Here is a 13,072-nt window from a genome sequence, read left to right as displayed (position 1 = left end):
AGCAATTCTAATGGCTCTAAATGATATCTAAAGAACTATTAAGATTACATCTTTGCAAATCGGTAGGTAGAAATCATCAGTTTAGTGAAAATCCAAAATAATTTGATATTTCCAAAATAATGCTGATTATGCTTCGTTCGAGAAAAATGTTCCGAACTGTGCTAAATACCGTAGAGAATTCCACAATTTGGTCGCTCTAAAAGGCAGAAATGAATCCTGCACAGCATCATGGTAGTTTCTTTCAATGAAATATGCAAATCCAAAATGAGATAATCGACGTCAAAAATCATTGAAAATTCAAGTAGTGAAAAGGGGGAAAGTTTCGCAATTCACACAATCAACTATCAATTCGAATTCGAAAGTGTAAAGAAATCGTGACAGTTTTATTCGTATTCACGACATCCAGTTATGTCTCTGACATTACACACTCGTACTTTTTTACTTCAACAGGGAATAGGAGAATGAGAGAGAGAACAAAATACGTCACCTGTCTTTGACTGAGTATACTTCTTCTTGGTCATTGAACTATCGAGTATCTCATTTGACAGACCATTTGACCGTACCGATTACAGTTGATTGATGATTTTAGTCAGTCTGTCATGGTCATTTGACATGACTGACAATTAGCAGCTCTGGCTGGTTCCTGAATATCGGCTCTGGAACTACATTAAATTAACCAAAACTCTAAAGTGGAAATTACTTCGACATATCATGGAATGTTTAATCGATTGTTACACTTTTAGATTCGAATTCGATCCGATTTGCAGTTTCGACATTACAGAGTAATGAGTGATTAAAATCTCAAATTGCCACTTAAAACGACGGACATTAAAATAATGCCATGAAAACTAAAACACCGGAGAATATTTATGCAACAAACACATGCGGATTGATAAGAAAAGGTATCATCTCACTGCTAGGTGGATAAGGCACGTTTTTTATCATAACGGCCAATAAGCCACCTATAAACATTCACTTTGAAGAGGAATTCCGAAAGACTCGGTACTCGCTGAGAGTAAGTCATAATAGTAAACTATAGTGAGAAGTTTTCTCTTTCGTCTGGTGTTTAAACTAACGTTCTTTTTTTCATAACTTGACTGCAATAAACTATGACTAGATAAACAATTTTACTTTTGTATTCTTTTCGTTAAAATTAAAAAAAGTTTTTAAAATTGTTAAAAAAGCACTCTATATTTTGGAATCTTTTTTATATATTTTATATTTTTTTTTCACGTTACGCACTTACTTGATTTAAGCTTCTCAAAAAGTTTATGTATGTGCCTTTTGGTCTGCGACCCTGTTTCCTATAAGTGCGGTTAATGTTAATGTATGTAAAAGTTAAACTATCAAATAACTTTGTAAAGGAAAGGCCGAATCGTACACAGTTTTTAACAAAAAAGTATAATTTTACGTTTTTAGTAATTGTCTCGAATATAATTATGCACCAAAAATTGATTTTAAGGGGTTTCGAACGAAAGTGTTTCATACATCCGAAGCTTTTTCCTTTGAACCTACAGCTTCTTTGACAAAGATTTTTCTCGTTAAAAGTTCAAAAACTTTCACATCGTTTTACCATCTCTTAAGGGAAAAAAGTTGTTGAAATGAACTTTTATCATAGTAGACTTTGTACATTTTTTTATTGTGATTGAATCACGATCAAATATTTTTGTGAATGAGTTCTCAAAAGAAACGATGTATATTGGATAAACGGTTTAGCAGCTAGAGAATTAAGTTCACGTTTTCATCTATTCAAACCACTGTGGCTTGGTTCTTTCGTTCTCCGTGTTAGTAACAGAACTAAAGCGAACGAGCAGGGTTGTATGTTACGACTCATCCAAAATGGCAAAATCAGTTAAAATTCTTCGATTAGTAGATTTTTTTATACCGCTTCGACTTTGATCACCATTGATAATGTAATGAATTCAGTTTTCTCTGTTCGATGAAATTTCCGCGACGACAAAAGATCTAATGACTGAAACCGAGGTTTAATAAACGTATATAGTTCAATTACCCAAGCTAATTAAATTGTCTCTATGTCTCTAAGTCTCTATGTTAGTGTATGAATCCTTTTGCTTGTAAACATTGCTATGAGGCAAAGCTTATCAATGGTATGATGACTTCGGAACACGAATTACTCTATGTAAGAAATGGATCAGATTCCTAAGAAAGGTAAAATGTTCACTATTTTTTTAGTACGTTAAAACTACAGTTTGTGTACCGCATAACATGTTTAGCTTCAACTTTCCTCTCATAACAGAGGAGATGGTAGTTACAGCCATGCACAAACTAAAGCTGTCATTCGCTGCTGGCCCCGACGGTATTCCATCATCTGTGCTGAAGCGTTGTGCGAATTCTCTGAGTTATCCGTTAGCTAGGCTTTTTAACATTTCTACTCTGCGAAGTGAGTTTCCTTTACGATGGAAGTTTTCATATTTATTCCCAGTTTACAAAAAAGGCGATAAATGCAACATTTCTAATTACCGTGGAATTACGTCTTTGTGTGCTTGCTCTAAGCTATTTGAAATAATCGTGAATGATCTACTATTTGCTAGCTGTAAAAGCTATATATTAGATTACGAGCAGCATGGTTTTTACCCAAAACGCTCGGTATCATCGAACCTTATTTTATTCACCTCAAAGTGTGTTCAGAACATGAACTCTGGATTGCAAATCGATGCAGCGTATATGGATCTTAAGGCTGCATTCGATCGAGTGGATCACGGAATACTTCTGTCTAAACTAAAACGACTGGGCGTCTCACCGACGAGCGTAGACTGGTTCAAATCGTACTTGACAAACCGTTCAGTTCGAGTGAAAATTGGATCTTCAACTTCAGATATATTCTCAAATCAGTCTGGAGTTCCGCAAGGAAGCAATCTTGGTCCATTACTGTTTTTGATCTTCATAAACGACGTTTCCTTTCTGTTACCACCGGAATGCAGATTGTTTTATGCAGATGATGCAAAAATTCTGAAAGTCATCAAGAATCTCGAGAACTGTTTTGAACTACAACAAATGATACAAAAATTCGCTGATTGGTGCTCAAAAAATTTCTTATGCTTGAGTATCGAGAAATGCTGTGTCATATCATTTCATCGGAAATCGGATCCTATTCTGTACGATTACGGAATTTCGGGAAGGTCACTGACGCGAGTAGAAAGCATTAAGGACCTTGGTGTCACATTGGATCGTGAAATTACCTTCAGACTCCACTATGACAATATTTTAGCCAAGGCTAACCGTCAACTTGGTTTTATCGTTAAGGTTGCTAAAGAGTTTCGGGACCCGTTATGTCTAAGATCATTATATTGTTCACTTGTACGTTCAATATTAGAGTCAAACGCTGTAGTATGGAGCCCCTACCATGCTCACTGGATCGCCAGGATTGAGGCTGTTCAAAGAAGATTTGTTCGGTACGCTCTGCGTTTGCTACCGTGGCGAGACCCTGTAAATTTACCGCCATACGAAGATCGGTGCCGCCTTTTGAATATCGAGCCATTGGAGTTACGACGTATAGCCGCTCAAGCAACTTTCGCTGCTAAACTACTGTTGGGGGACATTGATAGCCCCACTTTACTTATGCAACTCAATATCTACGCACCTGAAAGAACACTTCGCCAGCGGAGCATTCTGTTCCTAGATCCGAGGAACAGAGTGTATGGACAGCACGAACCTTTTCGAATAGTCTGCATGCGGTTCAACGAATTTTTTCATCTTTTTGATTTTAATGTGTCACCTGTTGTGTTTCGTCAACGATTGCTTAACCAATTCCACATTGTGAATAATTAGCTTTAAGTTTTTAGTCATTATTTTTATTTCTCTTTCATTAGGACAAAATATGTCAGATGATTCTATTTATACAAATAAACAAATAAACAAAAACTAAAAGGAAAAGTATAGCGTCTGGAATATTACAACGATAAAAGCATATTAACTATTGCAATAATTATTTTTTGCTACTGCAAAACAAGTAATCGAAACGCAAACTAAACAAAACGGCTACAAAGTAGGGTTCAACTTTTACATCAAGTTGACCTACACTGGCAGTTCGATTCAGGCTGCTGTGCTTTGTCGAATCGAAGACGAAACATGAAGGAAATTTGATTTTTTTCTATGTAACCAAGAGAACCCGCAAGTTGATTTCTAAATATATCTAATGCCAAGTCACTAATCTGTAATGATTTATACGATTTCGTTGAACTCCGAGTGAGCGTTCATTTGATCAGAATCTCCTTATTTGATTTAATACCTACAAATTGAATCATTCGGATGCCTGAACGTAAGCGCTACTTCACGATTCATTCCGAAGTTAACTTTACAGGTTTCTACGCGACCAACTTTACAACATTATAACTCCAAAACCTATCAAATCCAATTAAAACTCAGATTTAACGCACGTTTTCACCGCCAATCAATCCGTAGGCGCCATATTGGTCGTGATGGGTATTGTTGTGCAATGGTAGGCCGTCTGGGGGTAACAGACAGACGCAGGTGACGATCGTTGGCGCATCCACTGCCTATGCGCATATTGCGGAGCGTTTCAAATTTCACGCCATTTCGATTCCCATCCGACAACGTGATGCAACAGAAAGCTCATATCGAAAGGGTTTCACGGCATAGTAGCAGACGGCAGGCCGATAGATCATCGTCGGGAGGTCTTGTCGGAGTGTGGGTTTAAGGTTTCTGGTCTGTAAACGCTGTGTGAAGCAGGCCAGGAAGAAAAAGTAGGCGTTCCCCTTCGCAACCAATGAGCGACAGTTAATGAAGCACATGCGGTAAGGCGAGAGTGAATTCAAAGCTTGCTTCGTTTCATGTTTCACGCATTCGTGTACGATTGAACTAGTGTTCGGTGTGTGGGTGAGCACGAACTTCTTTTTTCGATTCTGCTCTACACACGTTTCATTTACCGATTCGTTTTGTTCTGTCTATTCGTCGGGCGGTTTCGGTCACTGGAACCTGTACAGCGGCTCGTTGTAAGTTGACCAGGTTGTTTATACTTTTCCACGTCGTCCCATGCGTTCGCTACGTTCGGGTTTTCTACCTCTTTTTTGCAGTTTTCGCGACTGTCGTGTCGTGGCGGTTCAGTGTAGAGCGCGAGCAGGGTTATACACTGGGATGGCCAGTGAGTGAGGCTATTTTATTGGCGCTGCAGTTGCGAGGCGATTTTTTCACTGGTTGGACGCGTGTTTGCAAAAGGGCGAATGAATTCGCTAACGGAATAAACAAACAATAAAAAAAGAGCTCTAGCTACAGCTACAGCGTCTCGGGCGGGCGGTGTCGCGACGGCAATTACGTGGCGTGGGTGTGTGAGAACAAAAAAAAAACCGGCAACGGCAGCAACAGGGGGCAATAACGGCAACTGCTATTACAGAAATGCAATCGATGGTGTGAATAATAGCGATTGCATGTGGGCTGTCAACATGACAAATGAATATTTCTGAATTTTCATGAATCAAGATTCTTTCAAGTTCCGCGAGGCGGCTGAATTGTTCCCATGAATGGTTGGGCGTGTGCTAATAATCGATATCGACCTGTATGGCGTTTATGTTTATGGTTAATGGTGATAAAAGCAGTAGTAAAGTGAAGTTGACTGGTAGCAAGTGTACGATACCATCGTGGATTATTTATACCGACCGTAGTTTTCCCGGATAACAATGACTGATATGATTGACCTGAGAATGCATCAGCACATTGCGCATGAGATCTACCGGCAGCAGATGATGCAAAGGATTCCAGGTAAGGCCATTTGCTGCGACGGTGAGGTGGGATTTTTAGTTGAAGTTACTTATTATTAATTTTCGATTAAAGTAATTTCGTTTTATGGTAAGTATGTATTGTAATTATTACGGATTTCCGTTTCTGCGTGAAACAGACACATGCAAACCATTCAATCGTAACATTTGAAGCTAAAACTATTCACATTTATAAAGCTTTTTTTTAATCAAAGTACATAAAATTGTTGAAAGATAACTTTGAATCATCCAAAAATTGCTTAAAACATTGGATGTGTGTAAACACGTTTCTTCTTTTTGTTCTAATAACCGTATAATCCATCCTGTTAGTACATATATTCCAGTAGTCTGATAATAAGTTTTTCCACCATTTCAACTATCCTGGAATACGTTTAAACACATCTTAAACTCAATAATTCAAATATTTTAGGTTTTATCGTTCTCCCGAGACATAACACATATTAAAGTTCAGGTTCTTACATCCTTTTTAGTAGGCTTAAAAATATCAGCATATAGCTGAAATTGAAAAAGAGGAAGACCAAAACGTTTCTGGATGGCATAAAACTGCCTTCATGTTTGATTGCTCTTATAGCTAAGTGCGAAGTACAAATATGACAACCACAGAGAGGTTCCTCCAATGATATTTTATTAAGTGGAAAATGTCTTTAAAAGGTGACCACATTTAGTTAGTCACCAATTTTGCAGCAACTTGCTTCTAAAAAAAGACGATGATGTACAGATATACTAATTTTAGAATTTAGTAGACATCATGAAAAAGGTTTTCATCTGTACTACTGGGGACAAAACATAGTAAGACCAAAGATGAATAATAAAGACATGTATGTGCTTACAAATATTTAAAACAAATCTGGTTCGTTCCCGGTACTTTCTAAAATGACCGCACTCACCGCTTGGTGGAGCGCGAGATTAACTGCATTGTTATCATTTCGACCAAAGTGTGCCATAAAATCTCAAGTGTGCGGTTCTCACGGTTTGACATTTGCATTATGAATGTGATGATGGGAACTCAGCAGTGCAACCAATTTATCACCATTGGTGCCAGTTTCACGGAGGACCGTACATGTACGCCAAAAAAGATCACTGTCATGTCTGGAAATTCGTTTGTGGTAAGACTTTGTTCAAACACTGATAAAAATATTTCCTGAATTTACATCTATTTTCATGCACATATTTGGAGCAGGAAATTGAACATAAAGTTACTTTACAATTCTGTAGGTTTCACTATAATTTAATCGCAAAACTAACGTTTAGTTTTGCTTCGATGATGGTTTTCAACCAAACTTTCGATTCAACCCATGTCTTTTCCATATTACAATTGATTTACATGTCGTGTAAATTTCATTATTTCTTTTCGTGTAGTTTCAAAATTCTTTATATATTCTTCCAAATCAATTTCGTCCCCCTCAAAGTATTCCCCCCTCAGCCACAATACACTTATGCAAAAATTTTTTTCCAATCCTCGAAACAGTTGTTAAATTCAATTTCCGGAGTAGCCTTTAATGCGCGTAGCAATTCAAGTTTGATGTATTCAATTGACTCAAAAAAGGTTTCCCCGGAGCGGTCGTTTGAGTTTGCTGAATAGCCCGAAGTCACACGGAGCTAAATCAGGCGAAAACGGTGGTTGTGGAACTATATTGGTTGAATTTTTGGCGAAAAAACCACAAAGAATCAATGCAGTATGCGACGGTACATTATCGTGGTTTAAAACCCAAGAGTTGTCGGCCCATGGTGATCTTTTAAAACGGTTTTTATTAAACATTCCGATATTCCAACGACCCCAGTAACGTCTCGGACTGTTAATAGTTGATTATCGAGCACCAATTCCGCAGTTAATGTTGATGGCCGTCCTGGACGTGGTTCATCATCAACGCGCTCTCGACTCTCTTTAAACAACTTGTACCCATCAGAAACACTTACTCACGACATACAATTATCACCGAAGGCCGTTTGCAATATTCTGAACATTTCGGCACCAGAAATCTGACACCGCACACAAAATTTTATGGAACTTCTTTGTTGAATAATTTCACTCACTATAAAAATCGCCGATTGCACTTTTAATGCTTCAGAAAGAAAGACGTAAACTAAACACTAATGAATATTTTGACGTGACACTTGCCGCAGACGTCACTAACAGTCATACCAACCTAGACAAAAAAAAATTTCGACGAATAAAGTTTCTGCGTGAAATATAATACAAAAGTCTTACTACTTTTTGCCCACAGTAATATGATTGTAACAAAATTAAATTTTAATCAAAATATTTTGATTTCCCAAGGCATGTTGATACTTAGATTTTGATTTTTGAGTAATTTTATCGAAAAGAAGTAGCAACATATTTGGTGCACATTTAGGTTGTTCCCTGTTTTTCGTATGGCTTGAAACATTCTGTCAATGCCACTATACATAGCAAATCATGTAAAACTTCCGATCTGATGAGCAGTCAAATCCCGAAATTCAAGAGCTGAATGTCTTAACTAAGCATCGGTTGGATTTTATTTGCTAAGACCAGAATTAGTCCGCTTAGACAAAATCATGCGCATCACCTAGGCATCGGAGATTTTCCGGCAAACAGATCTTTATTTAAATACATACAACCCTTACAAAGTGCAAATAATACAGTGTAATAAATTTCCCAGTACAACTTCACCATCAGGTATTACATCACAACGTTTCTATATTTGCGGCATAATAAAAAAGCAACTCTCTTCAATCGCAGTTTTTTAACTAAATTGCTGCCGGGTTATATTTTAAATACATTTTTATTCAGACCTATTTGCGTACAAGCTTTACGTGGCCGACTGAGCCGATTTTTTAAATAAAAATTTATTTATTTTCAATCTCGTTGTCACCCTTTTTCTGGGGGAAGAGGAGCTTCCATTTCCCTCCTGCGAGGATTGAGGGGCTTGTTCGTGGCTCGTCTCGTCATCCATTGACGCATCTGTGGTATTGTTGATTTCCGTCTTCTTTTCGTTTTCCTTGTTATTCGCAGTCTTGATCTCGTTGCTAGTTACTGTAGAAGCGCCTTGTTGTACATTGGTTGCAGTTGCTTGTTGGTTAGATGGTGAAGTTGTTTTTGAAACAGGAGCACTGCATTCACTAGTTTCCGTTGTTGAGCGGTTGTTCTTGTTTGTTTTCCACTCGTACGCCATTCCGGATACCCGGGAAAAAATTTCGCCATACTTTCGATGGAAAGAACTTCACCGTACTGTGACATAGTTTCCCGAACGAACTGATCGCTGGTCTGCGGTGGAAGGTCATGCACGTGTACTTCTATGGCATTGTCCACCATGTGCACAGGGATTTTATATTTAACATTGTCATGATCAACACTATGAACCCCGTTATTAACCGAAGCAAATACAATTGCATCTTTTTCACGTTTGAACATAATGTACACAAAGTTAGAAGCCTTGTTGAATTGAATCTCATTCACATCATCAACGTTTAGATGCATTTGTTCCTTAAACAAGATTTCAATTTTGGTTGCTGCTGGTCTTAATTTGCAGCACTTGAAATCAATACAAATTAAATTTGGTCTTAGAGGTCAAGTTTCTTGCTTTGTTAAATCGTATTTGCCCATTTCTATTGTCTCGACCGTAAACGATTTGCGACTGTATCGGATAAGATACGAACAAGAACTGTGATTACTGCCGGGTTGTTTCCATTATTGCATTTTTAACAGTTAATGATTAATATTATCAACAGTTAACAGTACATAATTAATATTATTAATTGTATAATAATTCACATAGCATTGTATAAAACATTATTCAAATGAATGTCTGGAATATTTATTTTGACTAGAACTATAAAACATCTAGAATAATTTGGAAGTTTTTTGATAAATTAGTAAATTAATTGAAAAGCATCAGTCAATTTATTTGTTTATACATTTATTTCTCTTCAAAGTGCATCAATTGTACGTTAGGTCGTATCCGCAGCAATCGTTCCATACAAATGTTGACGCAAATTCTTTCGGATTCTGCAATATATATTCATTCTCTCAGATTTCTGAAGAATTGAAAAACCCGTTCCAGTATTTATTGTTTCTTCAAAGCCTGACAATATACATAACAATATACAAAATAAACTTCAAATGAAATGATATTTTCGAGCCATCAGTGCGTTTGCTTATACGTTTAAGTTGAACTGTTAAATGGCAGTGGTGGTTCGATTTGAACTGTTAATATATTGATAAGTGGAAAACGAAGACAAAATAATTGATTTTTGCTGACTGACTGTGACTGTACCATTAGCCAAATTGGTAAATGATATAATCTACTGCAAAATTAGCTCCAGCACGGAGAAACTGATATCTGCTTTTTGAGGAACAAAACGCTCGATTTTATTAGTTTGGTTACACAGTAAAAATCTATTAAATTTTCAGATGACGCAAATCGTCACATAGCTCAATGAATAAGAACGCAATTCGTAAAAAACGACTGAATTTTACAAGAATGATTTAAATATGTGTCAAACAAACTTCTCTTTTAAAGCAGTCGTGTACATTTTCGTGTTTCAGCACTTAAAAATAAGTCAAAATGCATTAAATATGTGTTAGGGTGAAGCCAGAGTGGGCCCGACACGCGACGCGAAAGTTTTCCAATGATAGCGAGTGTCAAAGTGATAGTAGTAATAAAACAATAGAAGATAATTTTATTAATATCAAAGCACTAATCGGAGCAGTTTTAACGGAATGCGCAAGTGTTGGAGATTTGAAAACATTAGAAATTTAATTATATTTCTATTTAATGAAAAGAAAATGCTGATCAAAATGAATCGAAATCAACTCTTATTTAAGCCATCTACATGCTGTAGTGTTAATTGCCTGCAGCTCTATCCAAAGCTGTAGCTTTTTTTGCAGAATGCAAATCTTTCTCACGCGGCAATGTTTTTTCTGCAGTAGTTTCAACTTTCGAAGTTCTATTTCCAGAAATAATGCTGATTGGAAGCCAGCTTCTTAAAATTTACAACTAAAAATTTATGGAAAATGTATGAACTTTTTCCATCGACATAACTCGAAATATTCTAAAAACTCATTTAATGCACTTTCATTAACTGTACATGCCAATAATTTCTAATGTTTCCGATTAGTGCTTTGATATCAATAGAATTATCTTCTTTCGACATAAAGAAAAATAATTCAGGAAACCTTTGGTGGCTCGTTAATCGCATGAAAAACTGTGCACGTACTGCTTCGTTGTTTGTCGCACCGAAAATCGCTTGTCACTACGCAACGCCTCGTGTTTACTCTGAAATACATGTTAATTTTTTGCTGTAAACAAATGAATGAAATACAGAACTTTAATGATCGCATCGCTACGCGTCGCTTGTCGCTTTCTCTCTGACTTCACCCTTAGATATACTGTCAAAATGAGTCATTTTCGACGCTCACATATATCGGTCACAAAAACCGTAAATTTACATGATTTTTTCTAGGTGTGTAGCTATTATTAAGTAATATATTATGTTTTTTTCTCCACAACTGCAACTATAGATTTGTTTTTTTCAATCCCTTAAAAATATAAAATTGTTGGTTAAATTTACAATTTTTCGAGTCTGTTGTCAATTTTTAGCTAAGACTCAATGCAATATCCTTCTATTATTATTTAAGTTGAATTTGGAAACGAAATACTATTTTCTATTTATTTGAGTTTGTGGAATGCAATAAAAGACATTGATAAATTAAGTTATATTAGGGGATAGCGGGGCTAGTCCGGCCACGGGGTTAAAACTGATAGCTTACATATCTTCTAAGCCTGCAATTATTTCGACCCATGGATTGATTTTGTAAACGCGCTTTTATGTGACAGACAGACGTCAGTTAGCTGGAAGACGCTGCGTCAATTCAATTTGGCGTCAATCGTGTTTGTGTCAGAAGGTGTACGGTATTACCTGGATTTTTCTTAAACTTTTTAATTTCAGTTCATTGTAATAACAGCCTTGTAAGTGCTTTCTTATGTTCATTTCGTACTGAATCCAGTGATTAATAAGTGCTCTCGATCACGTGTAAAAAAAATTATTTTTGTGTCTCGAAAATGAATTATCTATGCAGTGCCTAACCGGACAGAAAAGTGGGGCTCAATAGGACACATAATTTTGAGCCTGAAAATCCTAATGCGTTCTTGAAACATACCAAAATATTGCTATCTATATTTCAATTCTGCTTCTTACCACTTATTAAAACTTGACTTTTTAACTAACGATTTAGTAACAACCCCATTTTATATCATGTATTCTATGTACTCATCCAGCAGTGATGCCAGATATTTTCATAGAAAATCTGTATTGCTTTGTATAAAAATCTGTATTTATCTGTATTCACTAATTAAATGAAATTTCAACTATAAATGATGTCATAAGCATTCATTCTTGTTATATTCGTAAGTAATTGCCGCGCTCATAGGAATATCCAACGAGGAAATTTAATAGTTTTTTATCTACAACAATTGCATTGTAATTCCATACACTTATCAACTTTGTAAATGTAGACTTCAGAAGTTGGTATAGAATTTCCACACCCAATAAGCCATGTCTAGTCAGGCGACACAACTCGTAGTCTGACAATAAAGTTTCATGATGTTGCTTAAATATCAATTCACCTTGATTCCCAATTGGGATATAAATGTATTTCAGTGTTCATCATCAAATATCTGTGCAAAAGATTTCGATTTTAATTTGTGATTTGTCCGTTGATGCATAAACTTTTTATCTCGTCATTACAATCAAATACTAAATGATACTCTCAGACTTTTAATTCGCTTTTTTTCTTACTATTTGTGAAATCTGTATAAATCTGTATTAAATTTAGATAATCTATATAAAATCTGTACTCTGTATTAAATCTGTATGTGCAAGTAAAAATCTGTATAATACAGATGATTAAACAGTTGCAAATTTTCTATTTTTTTTAACATGTAATTAGTATTTGACGAGAATTTTTTCTTCAAACTGAAATTTTGCAGATTTGTGTCCAGAGGTTTTGTCAACTAAAACTACCTTCTGAAATTACGAAATATTTTATCAAAACAAATGGCGAATAATAACTAATTTTGTTTTGATAAGCTTGGTAAATTTGTTGACAAATTCAACTAATCCAAAAACAAAAATATGAATTCGGCGAAGAGCTAATTTGTTTCTTTCCGTTAGTGTTCTGTTAATATATGGTAGTGTGATTTCCCGATCCACATATCATATCTCAACTTTTTCCGTGTTTGCTACTCGTTGGAAAAGTTTGTTACTTTAACTACCAACGAGTAAACGAGTTATTGTTACTATATAACCACTTGTTCTGAAAACGATTTTTTTTTGTTATA

At 36.0% G+C, this 13,072-nt stretch overlaps 1 protein-coding gene across 1 annotated transcript in view; it reads left to right on the top strand.

The window, feature by feature from the left end:
* The first annotated feature begins 5,079 nt into the window (after window positions 1–5,079).
* Window positions 5,080–13,072, top strand: part of LOC131436774 (T-box transcription factor TBX6-like) — an 80,978-nt gene continuing 72,985 nt past the window's right edge. Inside the window, exon 1 of the mRNA XM_058605682.1 lies at window positions 5,080–5,736. Coding sequence (XP_058461665.1) covers window positions 5,655–5,736 — 82 coding nt within the window. The 5' untranslated portion in view covers window positions 5,080–5,654. The remainder of the gene's footprint in view (window positions 5,737–13,072) is intronic.

Source organism: Malaya genurostris, chromosome 3, assembly GCF_030247185.1.
Source record: "Malaya genurostris strain Urasoe2022 chromosome 3, Malgen_1.1, whole genome shotgun sequence".
Classification (NCBI taxonomy): domain Eukaryota; kingdom Metazoa; phylum Arthropoda; class Insecta; order Diptera; family Culicidae; genus Malaya; species Malaya genurostris.
This window is presented reverse-complemented; position numbering and strand designations above follow the sequence as displayed.